At 43.9% G+C, this 19,851-nt stretch overlaps 1 protein-coding gene across 1 annotated transcript; it reads right to left on the bottom strand.

Annotated features, from left to right (window-relative positions):
• Positions 1 to 774: 774 nt before the first annotated feature.
• On the bottom strand, positions 775 to 18,244 carry LOC143290877 (phosphatidylserine synthase 1-like). Its single transcript, XM_076600415.1, has 13 exons — positions 18,020 to 18,244; positions 15,867 to 15,958; positions 14,424 to 14,468; positions 13,437 to 13,555; positions 11,283 to 11,441; positions 10,504 to 10,655; positions 9,502 to 9,561; positions 7,275 to 7,356; positions 5,939 to 6,051; positions 4,421 to 4,486; positions 3,609 to 3,708; positions 2,720 to 2,785; positions 775 to 1,363 (listed from the first exon to the last, which is right to left on the bottom strand). Exons 1-13 carry the CDS (start codon positions 18,187 to 18,189, stop codon positions 1,160 to 1,162), a joined length of 1,428 nt encoding a protein of 475 aa, XP_076456530.1. The 5' UTR covers positions 18,190 to 18,244; the 3' UTR covers positions 775 to 1,159.
• Positions 18,245 to 19,851: the final 1,607 nt, after the last annotated feature.

Below are 19,851 nucleotides of genomic sequence, written 5' to 3' on the forward strand. Positions count from 1 at the left end.
CACTGATTCTGCTCCTGGTCTACACAACACTGCTCCCACACAAAAGAAACAATTTGAGGTAGTCGCACTAATACACGCACTTACACACTTTTAAGTTACGTTTTGCCAGACTAGAACACGCACATACAGTTTCCGGGTGATACGCACTTGCAGAACAGTTGGATTGCTGGGGGGGGGGGGGTTTGTGGGGTTTTTTTGTGTTTTTTTTTCTTTTTTTAGAGGGCGGGGGGTGGGGTGGGGGCGTGGTTACAGATTTTAACATTAAAGGAAGGTGCTGGGTTTCCACTACACACATCACGTGACAAAGGAAGCGGTCTGCAGCAAGGTCTAACAAGCGACAGGAACTCGTGACGACCTCCTCGCAGCGGTATGGGCATGTTTCCCACCCAACACGACCTGCAAACACCACCTGCCTCCCAGGGACAGTCGGAGAAAGCCACACAGACGAGGTAGTAGTAGGCCTCCTTCGGTCATGGCTGACCATGGATAGAGTACATCCGACCTAATGTCTAACTGGGCTGTCTGCTTGGACCAAGCAGCGTCGCCTGTGACTGTAGAGACCGATGCGAGAGAGACAGTCTCTGTCGCAGCGGTCACATGTGTAAGCTGATGCTGAGACGAGGAAGACAAGAGAAAGAGGTGGGGAGATAGAGCATCCAAGAATGAATCTGGGCCAGGAAACCCTGAGAGAGCAGAGGGACTGATGGAGGCAGGTGGAGGAGAGTGGTGCCGGTGCCTTCGCACGTTCCCCCCCCTACCCCACCCCTGCCTTGAAGTGAAAAGACAAAGTAACATGACACAGGTAACAGGTAACATGTCACTTTGTCTGCCCCTAAAGGTGGGAGACATCGCTGACTAAAATAAAACACACAACCGGCACGGTCCCAAAACTACCACTGGCCTGGAAGCAAAACATCAACCGTTGTTTGTGTATAGAGCAGCCCTCTTTGTTCGTCCAAAGGTCCCAGGTGCTAAAAAAATGAAAAAAAAAAAAAAAAAAAAAGTCCTGTGTCCTAAAAAACAAAATAATGATTAAAAAAACAAAACAAAAACAAAATAAGTAAATAAAAAAGATAAAATTATTAAAAAAAAAAAAAAAAAAAAGGTCAGCAAGTCCAGCCAAGGGCCGCAGGTATGTACGTCCGTGCAGCTGAACGCGTCAGCACTTCCCATTCTGGCCTGAGGTGAAGGTCGTCTTCATCGCTGACCCCCCGTTAGAAACAGCGGCAGTGGCGTTGGTGACTCCGCTCGCAGACTTCCGTTGTCTCAGTGGGCCTGATGAGTGAGCGTCCGCAGCACCGTTGGTCAAGGGGGTGGTGGTGGTGGTGGTGGTGGTGGACGGTTCCCCACTCTCCTCGAACGCCTGCACACCGCCAACACACATCACAGTTTGTTTCACTTTCTCAAGCAGGCGTCACTGCGTTTTGACAAATTCATATAAGCTACACAACACATCTGCAGATGCCTGACAGCAGCATAACCCAAGGCCTTGAGTGCATGCTTACATATTTGTGTACCTATCATAGTGAATTTATAATTCTTTTCTTTTTTACATAACTTCGCCAGAGGACAACACTCTCGTTGCCATGGGTTCTTTTTCAGTGCACCAAGTGCGTGCTGCAAACGGGACCTCAGTTTATCGTCTCATCCAAAAGACTAGACGCTCAGTTTGATTTTTCAGTCAAACTTGGGAGAAAGGGCGAAAGCCGGATTCGAACCCCCACCCCCACAGACTCTCTGTATTGGCAGCTGAGCGTCTTAACCATTCTACCACCTTCCTCCAGCCGCACATCACAGCTCAGTAGCGAGAGGAACTTTTCAGAAAAGATCACGAGACAGGGTGGCGCTGCACGGTGTTCATGTGCTCCCTCCTCTCCACCCCCCCCCCCCCACCATCCCCCTGCCCCCACCCCCACCCCCCACCATTTCCCTTCCCCCCTCACCCCAACCTCCAACTCCTCACCAGGGGAGAGCTGCTCAAATTTCACAGAAAGAAATATGTTGTTGACTTCAGGAGGTTATCGGCCGTAGCTACTTTCGTTTTCTCCGCATAGGCGGGTAGTAGTTTGCACAGGATAGGAATCAGACCCCTGCCAGAGTCTGCACTAGTGGGTCATGGTTAAGTATGTGTAATTAAAAAGTAATTCAATACAACACATTACAATGCAATACAATACAATACAATGCAATGCAATGCAATGCAATGCAATACAATGCAATACAATGATGACAGTTTCAGGTTCAGTTTCTCAAGGAGGCGTCACTGCGTCCAGACAAATCTGTATATCCTACACCACATCTGCTGGGCAGGTGCCTTGACCAGCAGCAACAGCCCAGCGAGCTAGTCAGGCCTTGAGTGCAGACTGGGACCCACTGAATCACAGTTTATCACGTTTAGAGCCTCGTTCGGGATGTCGAAACGACACAGACAAACACTAACAGACAGACACCACTGGGACCCACTGAATGGAAACTTTCTTCCTAAAATTACGTTTATGTAACATACTTACCGTGACCCACTAGTGCAGACACTGGCAGGGGTCTGATTCCTGTCCAGCGCAAACTACTACCCGCCTATGCGGAGAAAATGAAAGTAGATACGGCCGATAACCTCCCAAAGTAGGTTACCTCCCCTCTGCATCCCTGTGGGACGTTGAACCGACACTGACCAACACTAACAGACAGACACAGGGAATCAATGAAGGAAGCCCTCACCCACCTTCCATTTATTCCAGCGCTGAGCAATCAGGACACACAGGTAGATGCAGAGGAAGCTGGCAAACATCTGTAATGCAAAGGTGAAACTGATGAACAAGAAAAAAAAAACAACAATCAAACATCCGTTACACTAAAACAACATCCAAGTATCTGATGTCTGTAACACTAAAACAACATCCGAACATCTGATGTCTGTAACACTAAAACAACATCCGAACATCTGATGTCTGTAACACTAAAACAACATCCGAACATCTGATCCCTGTTAAACTAAAACAACGTCCGAAAATCTGATGTCTGTAACATCTGATGTCTGTAACACTAAAACAACATCCGAACATCTGATGTCTGTAACATCTGATGTCTGTAACACTAAAACAACATCCGAACATCTGATGTCTGTAACATCTGATGTCTGTAACACTAAAACAACATCCGAACATCTGATGTCTGTAACACTAAAACAACATCCGAACATCTGATCCCTGTTAAACTAAAACAACATCCGAACATCTGATCCCTGTTAAACTAAAACAACATCCAAACACAAGACGAATGTTACACTAAAACAACAACCAAACACAAGACGAATGTTACACTAAAACAACATCCATATCCGACTTGAGTGCATGCATATATACATTTGTGTAGCTATCAGAGTGAACATCTACAGAACTTTGCCAGAGGATAACACTCTTGTTGCCATGGGTTCTTTTTCGGTACAACATGTACATGCTGCACACAGGACTATGATTCATCATCTCAAACAACAACAACAACATCAACAAACAACAACCACACACACACACACACACACTCACAAAAAAAACACACAAAAAATCAAGGGTATTATCAGAGAGGAATTTAATGCAGACAAACCACCATCTTACCTGGATTAAAAGCCAGATCAACACATTCATAGTGACGGTTTCCTTGAACATCTGCGCCCCAAACTTGATAGAAATGATGGTTTCCGTCAGTGTGATGGCCCTGGAAGAAACAGCACAAAGTCCACGGTCAATTCCACTGAAGCTCCATGATCAGATGACGCTCTGTCTATTATTAGACAGACAGGCTGACAGAAACCAAACAATGTCATATAACAGCCTTCCCATTATTCAGATGTTCTGTGATCAGATGACGCTCTGTCTATTATTAGACAGACAGGCTGACAGAAACCAAACAATGTCATATAACAGCCTTCCCATTATTCAGATGCTCTGTGATCAGATGACGCTCTGTCCGTTATCAGACAGACAGACAGGCTGACAGAAACCAAACAATGTCATATAACAGCCTTCCCATTATTCAGATGTTCTGTGATCAGATGACGCTCTGTTATCAGACAGACAGGCAGGCTGACAAAAACCAATGTCACAATACAGTCTTCCCATTCTTTTGATGTTATGTTTGTAAGCTTAGTCTTTTACCCAATATAAAGATCATTCTGACTAGACTTCACACACATAAACACCACCACACAAACACACACACACTCACAACCCCCCTACACACACACCCATACATTAACCCACACACACACACACACCACAAACACACCCACATTCACAAATCACACACACACACAAATATTAACTCACACACACACACACACACACACACACATTAACACATACACACATATTAACTCACACACACACACACACACACACACACACACAGATAGCAGCTCCTGACTCACACAAACATCCAGCATTGTGTTCCCAGACGTTTGCAGCGGGGATCCGTCACATACACATAGTACTGCCTGCACACCAAACATCAATGACCGTCATGTATGTATAGTATTGCCTGCACACCAAACATCAATGACCGTCGCATACACATAGTACTGCCTGCACACCAAACATCAATGACCGTCACGTACACATAGTACTGCCTGCACACCAAACATCAATGACCGTCACATACACATAGTACTGCCTGCACACCAAACATCAATGACCGTCATGTACACATAGTACTGCCTGCACACCAAACATCAATGACTGTCACGTACACATAGTACTGCCTGCACACCAAACATCAATGACCGTCACATACACATAGTACTGCCTGCAAACCAAACATCAATGACCGTCATGTACACATAGTATAGCCTGCACACCAAACATCAATGACCGTCACGTACACATAGTACTGCCTGCACACCAAACATCAATGACCGCCACGTACACATAGTACTGCCTGCACACCAAACATCAATGACCGCCACGTACACATAGTACTGCCTGCACACCAAACATCAATGACTGTCACATACACATAGTACTGCCTGCACAACAAACATCAATGACCGTCACGTACACATAGTACTGCCTGCACACCAAACATCAATGACCGTCACATACACATAGTACTGCCTGCACACCAAACATCAATGACCGCCACATACACATAGTACTGCCTGCACACCAAACATCAATGACCGCCACATGCACATAGCACTGCCTGTACACTCCTGCATACATGGAATCCGATCAGGCACCACTGAACTCAACAAAGAGACTCAGCAGCAGCGGTGCAGGGTCTCCTCTGGTGTGTGGCCACCTGGCGATTTTTTTTACAGCAGTAGGTCCATGGGGAACTCTGCTGCTGCTGCTGCTGGGACTACACAAGAAAAAGAACTCAGGTGTGGCTGAATACAGGAGGGAAGGACTCAGGGAAGAGAGACATAGGAGCAATGATGCTATCGGAACTGTGCACATGATGGACTAAAAAAATAAAAAATAAAAAAGTGAAAGAAAAGAACTGACAGATGACAGACAGGTGTCATGTCATACCTGATGGCAAAGGCACAATAGCCGAGCAGTTAAAAAGTTAAACTTTCAGTCTAAGGGTCTGGGGTTCGAATCTCAGTAACGGCGCCTGATGGGTAAAGGGTGGAGATTTTTCGGATCTCCCAGGTCAACATATGTGCAGACCTGCTTGTGCCTGAATGCCCTTCATGAGTGTATGCAAGCAGAAGATCAAAATATGCACGTCTAAGATCCTATAACCCATGTCAGCGTTCAGTGGGTTATGGAAACAAGAACACACCCAGCATGCACACCCCTGAAAACAGAGTATGGCTGCCTACATGGCGGGGGGTAAAAACGGTCATACACGTTAAAGCCCACTCATGTACATACAAGTGAGTACATACGAGGGAGTTGCAGCCCAGGAACGAAAGAAAGAAGAAAAGAAGAAGAAGACATACCTGATGGTCGGGGCGGAGATGAAACAGATGAGCAGCAGCCGCAGCAAGTTCAGCATGTGGGGCGGGGGCACGAAGAAGATGTGCTTCAGGAAGAACGTGTTCAGCTCAGACAGCTGCAAACACAGCAGTCACTGATAAGCCATCTTGCATCTGCTTCACAAGAAAAAAAGAAGACATGTTCAGTTCAGACAGCTGAAAACAGCAGTCTTCAGATAAAGCATCTTGTGTTTGCTTCACATGAAAGAAGAAGAAAAAAAACAAACAAAGACATGTTCAGTTCAGACAGCTGGAAACAGCAGTCTTCAGATAAAGCATCTTGTGTTTGCTTCACATCAAAGAAGAAGAAAAAAAGAAAAAAGAAAAAAACCAAACAAACACATGTTCAGTTCGGACAGCTGAAAACAGCAGTTACAGATAAACATCTTGCACCTGCTTCACAAGAAAAAAAGAAGAAGAAAAAACAACATATGTTCAGTTCAGACAGCTGCAAACAAGAACAGTCAGAGACAAGCATCTTGTATCTGTTTCACAAGACAAAAAAAAAAAAAAAAAAAAAAAAGTAAAAAAGAAAGTAAAAAAGAAAAAAAAAACCAAACAGACTTGTGTTCAGTTTAGACAGTTGGAAACAGAGCAAAGATATATGATGGTTTGAACAGCAAAAACAAGTTCTCTCTCACAGCCTTTGACATGTTTTCGCTGGTTGACTGTCAGCCTCAGAAATTCTTTCATCCATTTCAGCTTAAAAATGCATTCTCTCTCCTCTCAGTAGACAATCTTCTGCTGTTTGTCAAGTTTAAAATTTGTCTCTTCATCCACGAAGGGCAATTGTCTAATATAAACAAACTTTTTTTTTAGGGGGGCTGGGGTGGGGGTGGGGGATGCCAAGGATTTAAAGTGGAACAACATCTGAGTCCATTGTATCGGGATTTCGAGTCGTGTGATATGATATGCGGAAGACAAGCTATGCTATAAGAAAAATTACCATTTGTTCTCCCAAAATAGCAACCAATGGCAAATCACCTTTTAGAGCTGCATGATATCTCTCTTTTTCCGGTGACCACTAGTCAAAGTCAGACTCAAAACATCGTCTGCTAGACGAAGAGAGTTTGACAATCAGCACTGGGAGCACGATGGGTAGTATCAGCATTGGGAATGCGATGGATAGTTTAGAAAACACAACATGCTAGTCTTGAAAAATAAAACTTGCCCGGTCAGACTGGGCAAGTTTGGTAAGGACATTAATTGCCCAACACAATGATATACTTGTCACAGGCAGTTAGGCAACTGCTAATGTCGAGCCCTGCACACACACACACACACCTGAAGACATACCTACCTGCCACATGACAATCAGGATCCAACAAGCCAGGATGCGGGAAAATGTGGAATGCGGGTGGCCCCAGTGCACTGACATCCAGCTGCAAGCACAGCGAGTGAGATGAACCCTCAACGCACAGTTTCAGTTTCAGTTTCAGTTTCTCGAGGAGGCGTCACCCCTTTCCGGCAAATCCATATATACAGTGATACACCACCACACTGCATCTGCTACTGCTGGACAGATGCCTGACCTGTGGCATTGCCCACAGCGCTTGGTCAGGCCTGGAGTCTGTGCATGTATGTATTGGCAAGTGTATTTATCAGAGTGGATTTCATTTCCTCCACAGAATTTTGCCAGAGGACAACACTTAGGTTGCCACAGGCTCTTGTGCAATGTAACACACACACACACACACACACACACACACACATCCATGCACACACTCACTCACATATGCACAAACACAAAATTCACACACACACATTCACATACACATACACACACAGTCACACACACACACATACAGAGTCACACACACACACACTTACATACATACACACACACGCACATACTGTAACACACACACAAACACAAACACACACATACACACACACATACACATCCATGCACACACACACTCATATTATACACAAACACAAAATTTACATACAAACACACACACACAGACTCACACACACACACACACACACACACACACACACACTGTAACACACAAAAACACAAACACACACACACATACATACACAGAGTCATATATACACACACACATACACACACACAGAGTCACCCCCCCCCACACACACACACACACACACACAGAGTCACACACACACACTTACACCCACACACAAACACAAACTTCACATACACCCACACACACACAGTCTCTCTCTCTCTCTCTCTCACACACACACACACACACACATGCACACACACACAGTCTCTCTCTCTCACACACACACACACAGATTTCCCAAGTTTCAGCTTCAGGTTCTCAAAGTGTTGGACAGCGTTCAGACAAATCCATATACCCTACACCACATCTGCTAGGCAGATGCCTGACCAGCAGCATAACCCAATGCGCATAGTCAGGCCTTGAGTGCATACATATATATATATATATTTGTGTGCCTATCAAAGTGGATTTATTCTGCACAGTTTTGCCAGAGGACAACAATCTTGCTGTCCTTTTCAGTGCTCCAAGTTCTTGCTGCACACAGGACCTTGGTCTTAACTCACTCAGTACGGCCAGTCCTCTCTTCTCCTCTACACAGACCCCTCGGATGTCCAGTGGGTGTCTGAATGACCCAAACCAAACTTTAGCTTCTGTCATCAGAATTGTGGTATTCCTTGTCAACATTCACGTCTTCAGTATAAGAGCCTTCCGCTTGCAATATTTTGATGGTGGTAATTGGGGTGAAACGCTGTTAATGTCCTCTCTTTCACCGTTCGTATGGAAAGAGTTAACAATAACATCTCATCTGAATGACTACAGATACTTAGTTTGATTTTCCAGTCCTGGGATAAAGGGGGAGAGAACCCAGAACCTCAGGGACTCGCTGTATCAGCAGATGAGCTTCATAACCATTCTGACGCCTTCCTTCTTACACACACTCATATGTTTACACATACACACACACAGAGGCAGATTATGGGGGGTTTTCTGGGTGCACACACACACACACACACACACACACACACACATGAACACACACACACACACACACACACACATCCCCCCCTCACTCACACACACACATCAACACACACACACACCCCACCCCCCATACACACAACACACACACACACACATCAACACACACACACCCCACTCCCCATACACACATCAACACTCTCACACTACACACCCACCACAAACACACACATCAACACACACACACACCCCACCCCACACACACATACACCAACACACACACACACACACATCAACACACACACCCCCCACCCCCCATACACACACATCAACACACTCACACTACACACCCACCACAAACACACACATCAACACACACACACACCCCACCCCACACACACATACACATACATCAACACACACCCCACCACACACACACACCCCACCTCACACACACACACACCCCACCCCACACACACATGCACATACATCAACATCCCCCCACAACCCCCCCACACACACATCAACACACACACACACACCCCCCCCCCACACACACACACCACTGACCTGATAGGGGTGAACTGCAGAACAGCTCTGCGCAGTTTGCCTGTGGCACTGTGAATGTCCCTGTGGAGACCACACAGCCAGTCAGTTAGCATTATACAGCACTAACTGCTTCACCACAGTAACTGCCTGATGAAGCTCCTAAAATATGACTGGAACTGAAAGCTTGCTAAACTTAAAGAACATAAAATTTTTTTTAAAGGAACCATGCCCACATGTGTCCAATGACGTGTATACACACACACACAAAAACACAAGCACACAAACTCCACACGCTCACACACACACACACACAAAACATCCGCTCACACACACACAGAAACACACACACACACACACACACCTCCCATGCCCATCCCTCCCCCCACCCTTTTCCTCCGTAAGCCACACCACAACACCACCCTGCTTTCAACACACACCTCCCCCTCCACCTCCACCCCCTCCACAAACACAAACCCTTTCTCCTTCAGCCACAACACAACTCTATCCACACCCCATCCACACTAAACACACACACACACACTCACACAAAGCCATCTTCAACAACCATCGACCTGAAGATCTTGTCATCAGCCCCATCCACATGTAATATGCAGCTTCTATTCAAATGTGTGTGTGTGTGTGTGTGTGTGTGTGTGTGTGAGTGTGTGTGACAGAGAGTTTGTGTGTGTGTGTGTGTGTGTGTGAGTGCAGTGCGTGAATGTGTGAGTATGCACAAGTTTTTTTATATTGATATGCACTTGTATGTATCCAAATTTCTACTGTATGTGTGTTTGTGTATGATTTTCGATTTATCTTCGTATCTTGTTATGTACTATCCTCCCCCTGCCCCCCCCCCCCCACCCCCTCCGCCCACCCCCAATATTCCTTGTGACCCCAGTACACTTGGTAATGAAGACATATTCTATTCTATTCTGTTCTATTCTTCTCTCCTTTCGCCACACAACAACAAACCCACACCAACCCCCCCCCCTCCCACACACACACCCACACACCCCCACGTACTTGATGCTCTCCCAGTGATAGTCTCTCATCTCCATCTTGCGGCAGAGGACCATGCCAACCCAGATGCCCAGCCCGTTGCACAGCAGCACGTCCAGGATCAGCTGGTCCCACCAGCACTCCGCAAAGTTCGGCAGCAGGTGGGTGAACGCCATCTGCAGGCAGGGATTTTTGTTGTTGTTGTTGTTGTCGTTGTTTTGTTGGATTTTTTGTTTCATTTTTTTTTAATCTGGTGGGTTGGTTTGAGAGGGGTGAGGAGGAGGTGTGTGTGGGGTGGGAGGGGTGGGGGGTGGGGGGGCAAGGGGGGGAGGGGAGTGGCGGAGCAGGGAGGGATCAAGAATTTCAGTTTCAGTTACACACCACATGTGCTCTTAGGTGAGAAAAAGCAGATGCTGGTGTGGTTGCATGTATGTGTGTGTTGGAGGGTTGGGGGGGTTCAGGGAGGTGAAGACCTGACTTTTGTGTGTGTGTGTGTGTGTATGTGTGTGTGTGTGTGTGTGTGTGTGTTTGCTGTGAAGACCTTGACTCTGTGTGTGTGTGTGTGTGTGTGTGTGTGTGTGTGTGCGTGTGTTTCTGTATGTGTGTGTCTGTGGGAGTGTCTGTGAGTGTGTCTGTGTGTCTGTGTGTGTATGTGTGTATGTGTGTGTGTGTGTGTGTGTGTTTCAGTGTGTGTGTGCAGTGAAGACCTCATCTGTGTGTGTGTGTGTGTGTGTGTGTGTGTGTGTGTGTGTGTGTGTGTGTGTGCGCGCGTGCGTGCGGGTAAGGTGAGGGGAGGACCTCACCTCGGTGATCTCCCACATGACGCTGATGGTCCACAGGATGCCGTAGTGGCGGATCAGCAGGGCCTTGGTCACCCAGCCGAAGAAGTGACACAGGATGAACACGTCCATCTGCGACCACAGCCGCTGCAGGCTCAGGTCCGAGCAGTTGGCTGCGTACTCCTGAAACAAACACGCTGAAGTGACAGGCGCTTCACTCAAATGCTCAGCATACAATGCCATACTCCTGAAACAAACACGCTGAAGTGATGACGATTCACTCAAATGCACAACACACAAAAATGCACAACACACAATGCCGTACTCCTGAAACAAACACGCTGAAGTGACAACACTTCACTCAAATGCACAGCACACAATGCCGTACTCCTGAAACAAACACGCTGAAGTGACAACACTTCACTCAAATGCTCAGCATACAATACCGTATTCCTGAAACAAACACGCTGAAGTGATGACAATTCACTCAAATGCACAACACACAATGCCGTACTCCTGAAACAAACACGCTGAAGTGACAACACTTCACTCAAATGCAAAACACACAATGCCGTACTCCTGAAACAAACACGCTGAAGTGACAACACTTCACTCAAATGCCCAGCACACAATACCGTATTCCTGAAACAAACACGCTGAAGTGATGACCATTCACCCAAATGCACAACACACAAAAATGCACTACACACAATGCCGTACTCCTGAAACAAACACGCTGAAGTGACAACACTTCACTCAAATGCACAACACACAATGCTGTACTCCTGAAACAAACACGCTGAAGTGACAGGCACTTCACTCAAATGCACAACACACAACGCAGACAGTTGGCAGTGTACTCCTGAAATAAACACACTGAAGTGACAGACGCTTCACTCAAATGCACAACACACAACGCAGACAGTTGGCAGTGTACTCCTGAAATAAACACACTGAAGTGACAGACGCTTCACTCAAATGCACAACACACAACGCAGACAGTTGGCAGTGTACTCCTGAAAAAAACACACTGAAGTGACAGACGCTTCACTCAAATGCACAACACACAACGCAGACAGTTGGCTGAGTACTCCTGAAATAAACACACTGAAGTGACAGATGCTTCACTCAAATGCACAACACACAACCCAGACAGTTCGCTGAATACTCCTAAACAAACACGCTGAAGTGACCACGCTTCACTGAAATAATATGATACAATATGATATGACATGGATACTTATGTAGCACCTATCCTTCGTCGGAGACCAAGCTCTAAGTGCTTTACAAACACAGAGTCATTTGCACCACAGGCTACCTACCTGGGTAGAGCTGACTGACAGCTGCCTTTAGGTGCTCATCATTCGTTTCCCGTGTCATTGATTCAGTCAGATTTCAGGCACGCACACATACACACTCAGACAGACATTTAACAGTTGACACACATGACTGTTTTGTTCATTTACCCCACCAAACTGGCAACCGCACAATGTTTTCGGGGGGCTTGGGTGGGGTCAGGGGGGGGGGTGTATGCTGGGTATGTTCTTGTTTCTATAACCCACCGAACGCTGACATGGATTACAGGATCTTTAACGTGCGTATTTGATCTTCTGTGTGCATATACACACAAAGGGGGTTCAGGCACTAGCAGGTCTGCACATATGTTGACCTGGGAGATCGGAAAAATCTCCACCCTTTACCCACCAGGCACTAATACCGAGATTGGAACCCAGAATCCTCAGATTGAAAGCCCAACGCTTTAACCGCTCAGCTGCTGTGCCCGTCTTAACAGAAGCCCTGATACTGACATGACTGCTGATCACAGACCAGTGTGACAAAAAGCTCTTCTTCTTCTTCTTCCTCTTCTTTCATGGCCCACAACTCACAGTCATGTGTACAAGAGTGGGCTTCTACGTGTATGAACGTTCTTACTCCCGCCATGTAGGCAGCAATACTCTGAGGGGAGGTTACCTACTTCTGAGAGGTTATCGGCCGTAGTACTTTCGTTTTCTCCACATAGGCGGATAGTAGTTTGCACAGGACAGGAATGTCAGACCCCTGCTGGAGTCTGCACTAGTTGGGTCATGGTTAAGTATGTGTAATTAAACTCTGTTTTCAAGGAGGGGGAATTTGGTGGGGGTGAGGCGGGTGAGGGGGACAAAAAGAGCTGAGGTATACCTTGGTGTCGGGGCCTGACCCATGCAGCTCCGGGTAGAACCAGACGATCAGCCTCCGCACGTCCGTGTGCGTTTGGAACAAGATGAACACCAGCAGGAAAAAGTACAGCACGCTGGCACCTGGGGGACGGAAGGCAGGAAAGAAAGAGATCAGACAGGGAGAACGGAGAGAACAGGGAGAATGGAGCACCAACATACACACTCCGCAAATAGTTAAGGACCACCAGCAAAGAGATCCAGGAGGGAGAAGAACAGTTATAAAAGAGCATCAATGTACACACTTCGCAAAAACTTAAGGACCACCAGGATTCAAGCATCAAGAAGAACAGAGAACAGAGCACTAACAGTAACATACACACTCCACAAAAAGTTAAGTACCACCAGGAAAGAGATCAAGCAGGGAGAAGAATGGAAAACAGAGCATCAACATACACACTCCACAAAAAGTTAAGGACCACCAGGAAAGAAGAGATCAAGCAGAGAGAAGAACAGAGTTCTAAAAGAGTATCAACGTACACACTCCACAAAAAGTTAAGTACCACCAGGAAAGAGATCAAGCAGAGAGAAGAACAGAGAACACAGCACTAACATACACGCTTCGCAAAAACTTAAGGACCACCAGGAAAGAAGAGATCAAGCAGACAGAAGAACGGAGAACACAGCACTAACATACACACTCCGCAAAAAGTTTAGGACCACCAGGAAAGAAGAGATCAAGCAGAGAGAAGAACGGAGAACACAGCACTAACATACACACTCCGCAAAAAGTTTAGGACCACCAGGAAAGAAGAGATCAAGCAGAGAGAAGAACAGAGAACAGAGCACGAACATACACACTCTGCAAAAAAAAGTTAAGGAACACACACACACACACACACGCACACGCACGCACACACGCACGCACACATGTATGCACACTCACACCAAACACACACACCCACACAGACACACGCTAACAGAATGGTATAATGTCAAACAAAGTACTCACCAAAAACCAAACGCCACAGTGCAGGATGGGGTCTAGTGAAAGGACCTGTACACACAAACATTTACAGGAAACTGAAGACTACTTCAAAAGCAACAACATGATCTTATCAAGACCAGCGTTTAAATATACCAACGGACCAATACTTACAAAATTATCATGCTCTGTGCCTGAATCTCATTTCCTTGAAAAAACACTAGGGGGACCATGTCACTAGCCATGTAAGCTGGTGAAAAATGACTGACACAGTGTAAAACCCATGCTGATTTATTTTTTAAACATTGATCTGTTCTGCTAACATTCTCTTGGAGAACTATAAAATCATAAATATGTAGGAACTGCCAATACTTTTTTGTTGTTGTTGTTGACATTTAGTGCAAAGGTTATACCTAGCAATAATAGAAATAATGAAAGAAAAAACAAGAAAAGTAGGAAAAACAGCTAAATAAGACTGGAAATGTTTTACTGTTGTGGGCAATATGCTTACTTACTTACTTACACACACACACACACACACACACGCACGCACGCACACACACACACACACACACACACACACGCACACATGCACGGACACACACATGCACGCACGCACATGTACACACACACACACACACACACACACGTCCACAGAGATACACACATTTAAATCCCCAAAACAAAATGCAAAGTGTGATACCCAGAAATCATACATGTAAAAAGCTCAACCTTATTCTTACTTCAACTGTTGTTTGCCGCCAAGCTGACCACAAAGACCATAAATATCGAAGCCGAATACATTTCAGTCAGTGAGTCATTGATGCACAAACAAATGAAAAACATAATGTACTGAAATATTTCAGGGTTCCTAAAGGTTTTTAATCACAAAATTTTCTAACAAAAAAAAGAAAAAGGAAAAAGAAAAAAACAACCTTAAAACACCAAAGTACAAAAGTTTAAAACTTATCAAGTGGGGTAACCAGGAAGTACAACATTTTCAGTGTTGGATTATGCCCCTTGCACGAGTCATTGTGACCAACACCTGGATGGGTAAAGTGATTTCGCACAGAAAAATCCTTTAGTTTGAGGATCAGGTTGTTGTTTTTTCAATATTATGATAATGATTATAATCTTACATCAAATGTTAGATTTTGCTGCTGTGCCATATCACTGAAGGAAATAATGTATACATTTTGTTTTGTTGCCAAAAAATATAAAAACAAAACTTTCACAAACCTGGGTCAAATTCTTAAAAAAAGATAATAATAATTATAAAAAAATATTTAAAAAAATTTTTAACTGAATTCCGGGCTTAAAAAGTCTTCATTCCCATATAAATTCTTCTCTTTTTTTTTTCAATTTGAATACCTGTACCAACCCTGTGCATAAACACATTTATAGCACTTTTAAAAGATACTATCTTAGATAGTAAGACAAGTGAAAGTTTTCATCGCCTAGCTTGCTGACCATTGGGAAAGGCGAGGATGCTGACGACAAAGAAGAACAGGATGACACACAGAAACCCACGCCAGATGTTCAGCTCAGATGAACTCTCATCTCTGCAACAAAGAAATGATGAATGCTGAAACTGTCAAACTTGGAGGAAAGTTCTGGAAGTGGATGACACTGTTTCCATGTGAACAGGAACAGCACACCACTTTTGTTACAAGTTCATTTTCAAATAACTTTTTCAATTTTTTATTTCTTTCTTTTAAGGAAATTGAAAAAAAGATTAATTCGTATTACAAATCTACACACACACACGCACATGCGCGCATGTAAACACACACACTAACAAGCAGGCACACACACACACACACACACACACATACATACATATACAAGCTTGCATGCACAAGAGCATTACCACAGGTTCAGGTGCAGAGTTTCCAAAATGTGTCTGTGTAGTTTTTGGCTGTTTTTTCAGCTGTTTTCCTTGGGAAAAAAAATCATTATAAATAGCACAACAAATTATAAAAAGGTATAATCCAGTCCACACACACAAGCTACCATTAGTTCTATGCTGTAAACTCCCACTAGCTAAAAAAGAAAAAAAAGAAAGAAAAAAAAAATCAGCCGTGCCATCTGCTGTGAGTGCGACAGTTATGCTGCTCTCAAGTAGTGTTATTAATTGATTGCCTCAGAATGGATTTTTCACAGCTGTTGCGGGTGTGCAAAAGGTGTGTGTGTGTGTGTGTGTGTGTGTGTGTGTGTGTGTGTGTTTCTCTGTGTGTGTGTGTGTGTGTGTGTGTATGTGTTTATTTGTGTGTGTGTGTGTGTGTGTGCGCGCGCGTGCATATATCATTTCGTATATATATATATAATATATATATTAGTATGTCAGTAGTTTTTATAAATTATACTTCAGTTGCAGCTTTAATTTTGAACTGACCAGCGATTTTTCAGTAGCTGTACCTGATGACCATTTTGAAATGGTAGATTTTTGTTTACATTTTTTACTTGAATGGTTCACTTGATGCCAAGAACTATTGTATGAACATAAAAATACTGAAACAAAGAAAATACTAAACAGAGAGAATGCACATTTTTTTTGTTGCACCTTCTTTTTCCTGATTTCAATTGCATCATATTACATAATCTTAGTTTCTTACATCATTATCATTTCTATAAATCAGCAGGAGGAAAAGGAAAAACATATACATTTCCACCTATTTACTTCCTAACAACCCCCTATCTCCATCCCCACCCCACCCCTCCATCCTCCCATTTTGATAATTCTAACCAGGCCCAGTCATAATCTGTCTATTAATGTCAATCACTCAATGATTAAATTCTTTCTTCACCATGCAGTTTCTTATATATATGGATCTGCTTTAATCTGGGGTTCACTGAACTGAAATTAAACTGATTCAGTTCAACTAGATTACTGTGTTACGAAGTTGGTGGTCATTATTTTTTGGACCATTGTACTGCACTTCCGTCAAACCAATCTGTCATATCTTCTAAGAGGGGTGGGTGTGTCTATTCTTATCCTAATTTTTCATATCTTCTAAGAGGGGTGTGTGTGTCTTATTCTTATCCTAATTTTTCATAATAATAATCATGATATCAACAGTTATGGAAATTACCATACTGAAATTAAACGCAAAATTCTATGGAAACTGCTGGCACGAAAGAGTTTTAAAACTATAAGTCAATGCATTGCGCCAACTCCAAACTTTTTGCCTATAGTCCGGACTTCGTCAGAGCTGATGCCGTCATTATATGTATGCTGCAACAGCTAAAGTGGGAGGGCATCAAAGAGAATCTGGGAAAGATCTTTCCTAGGCATGATTGATTATACTGTTCGGTGTGCACCAAACAGGAGAGAGAAAAAAGAAAACTTCTCAAGACACGAGTGATCCGTGGCACAGGCACCAGTGACCATTGCTGGCACCCATGAGCTCGGATTTGCCTGGAAATGACGAAGCTACAAAGTATGGCTGAAACGGTGGTGTTTTTTTAAAATTATTTTTTATTTATTATTATTATTATTCTGAAAGCACAGTTCTCACAACTTCTACCCCTACAACTAGTTAGCCGCCAGCCACGCCTATGTTACATAAAGCGGTCAAGCGAGCAACCCTCATCACACCACATCGTCCGACTGTGTGACTCACCTTGTGAAAGCCGAGTAGAGAAGACCCAAGGTGCAGGCGACGAGCAATGTTATTGTGTGCGGTTTGTAGAAGAAGCCCAATGATATGTCGTCTACAGCTTTTTCATTGATGATGACTCGGAAATACTGATCGTCGGCCCTAACATCCCCATCACTTGTGGTTTGCGACATGATTGTTGAGTCGGTCAGTCCGCACTAATCCAAACAGTCTGACGGAACATGTGGGTGTACTTCGCCAAAGATCAAAAGTAAGAACGGTAACTCTTCTTGCACACCGCAGACAGCCGGACCATTGGTCGATTTATAATAAGTATTTCTTTTTATGAAATAAATTCCAAGGCCTTATGAAATATCTAAGAGTAGTTTCATCAACACGGAGATAGACCAAAGCTTTGCTTTGACACCATAGTACAGAGCAGGTCCTTGAAATGCGAAGCTCCGAGCACAACAGAGCGTAATCGCTCTTGAAATGCGCTGTCACAGGCGCTCAACAGAAATTAAAACTTGTGGGTACAAAAACAAAACATATATGCATAAAAGTCAATGTGTAGTTCGTGTATACATCATTATAAACTAAATCGTTTCTTATGATTCAAATGATCAACACCATCAAATGCACTTTTATTTTTGTTTTAATTATTCGTTTATTCATTCATTCATTCATTTATTTATCTATTTATTACTATCATCATTATTTTCAATGGTCTATACATGCGTGCGCGCAAAGCTTGGTTTTGTCTTCAATCAAATTGTTACTGTGATCAAAAGAGAAGGGTGTGTCTGAGATATAATCATCCTTATTAAAACTCTGTGTTCTGCTTGTGCCTGACTGTGTCTGAGTTGACCCGGTCATTACTAGATGTTCTGATTGACATACCAGCATGATTCTTAGATGTTTATTTTTTTTGTATTTTTGCGTGTATGAATAACTCTCTCTCTCTCTCTCTCTCTCTCTCTCTCTCTGTGTGTGTGTGTGTGTGTGTGTGTGTGTGTGTGTGTGTGTGTGTGTGTGTTACGGTTTGTAAAGTAAACATAAAATACTCCGTTGAAATTGATAATCCTGGGATCAATTCAGTCAGCACTGACTTAATGCTGTGTCGAATAATCATCATCATCATCATCATCATCATCATCATCATCATAATCATAATCATAAAATGGTAACAATGATAAAATGATGTTATAATGATGATGACGCTGATGATGATAATGATAACAATGTACCATATTGTTCTTAAAGTAGTAGCAGCAGCAGCAGCAGCAGCAGTAGTAGTAGTAGTAGTAGTAGTGGTGGTGGTGGTGGTGGTGGTAGTAGAGGTGGTAGTAGTAGTAGTAGCAGTAGTAGTAGTAGCAGTAGTAGTAGTAGTATGCTGAATCCATGGGATTTACCGGTGGTGTGAATTTAGTCACGGGAGATAAACCTGCTACTATGAAATGCTCATTTTCGTGATTGTATCCCTTCATTCACGTGCTGTCTTTTCCAAATGGTACCGTTTCTGAGTCTTTTGCAGTTTACCAAGGTGTTCGCCAAGGTGAAAACCTATCCCCCTTTTTGTTTGCTGTGTATGTGAATGATGTGGAAACCCACCTTACCAGGAGTGGTTGCTCCCCTGTCGATATGGGACTAAGCCATGATGAAAGAGTATCTGAATACCTCAAACTGTTGCTAATTCTGTATGCTGATGACACAGTAATATTTACTGACTCAGAAGCTAAGCTTCAGAAGGCGCTAAACGAACTAGAAGCATATTGTAATGACTGGAAAATAAGTGTGAATTGCTCCAAAACAAAAATAATGGTATTCTGCGGTAAGAAACTAAATTACCAGTACCC

The sequence above is a fragment of the Babylonia areolata genome, chromosome 16, assembly GCF_041734735.1.
Source record: "Babylonia areolata isolate BAREFJ2019XMU chromosome 16, ASM4173473v1, whole genome shotgun sequence".
Taxonomy (NCBI): domain Eukaryota; kingdom Metazoa; phylum Mollusca; class Gastropoda; order Neogastropoda; family Buccinidae; genus Babylonia; species Babylonia areolata.

Coding starts and splice junctions, on each gene's coding strand:
- LOC143290877 (XM_076600415.1), bottom strand. CDS start 18,189: ATGTCGCAAACCACAAGTGATGGGGATGTTAGGGCCGACGATCAGTAT. Junction 10,656..11,282: donor TCATGTGGGAGATCACCGAG/GTGAGGTCCTCC, acceptor CCCTGCCTGCAG/ATGGCGTTCACCCACCTGCT. Junction 1,364..2,719: donor AGCGCTGGAATAAATGGAAG/GTGGGTGAGGGC, acceptor GGCGGTGTGCAG/GCGTTCGAGGAGAGTGGGGA.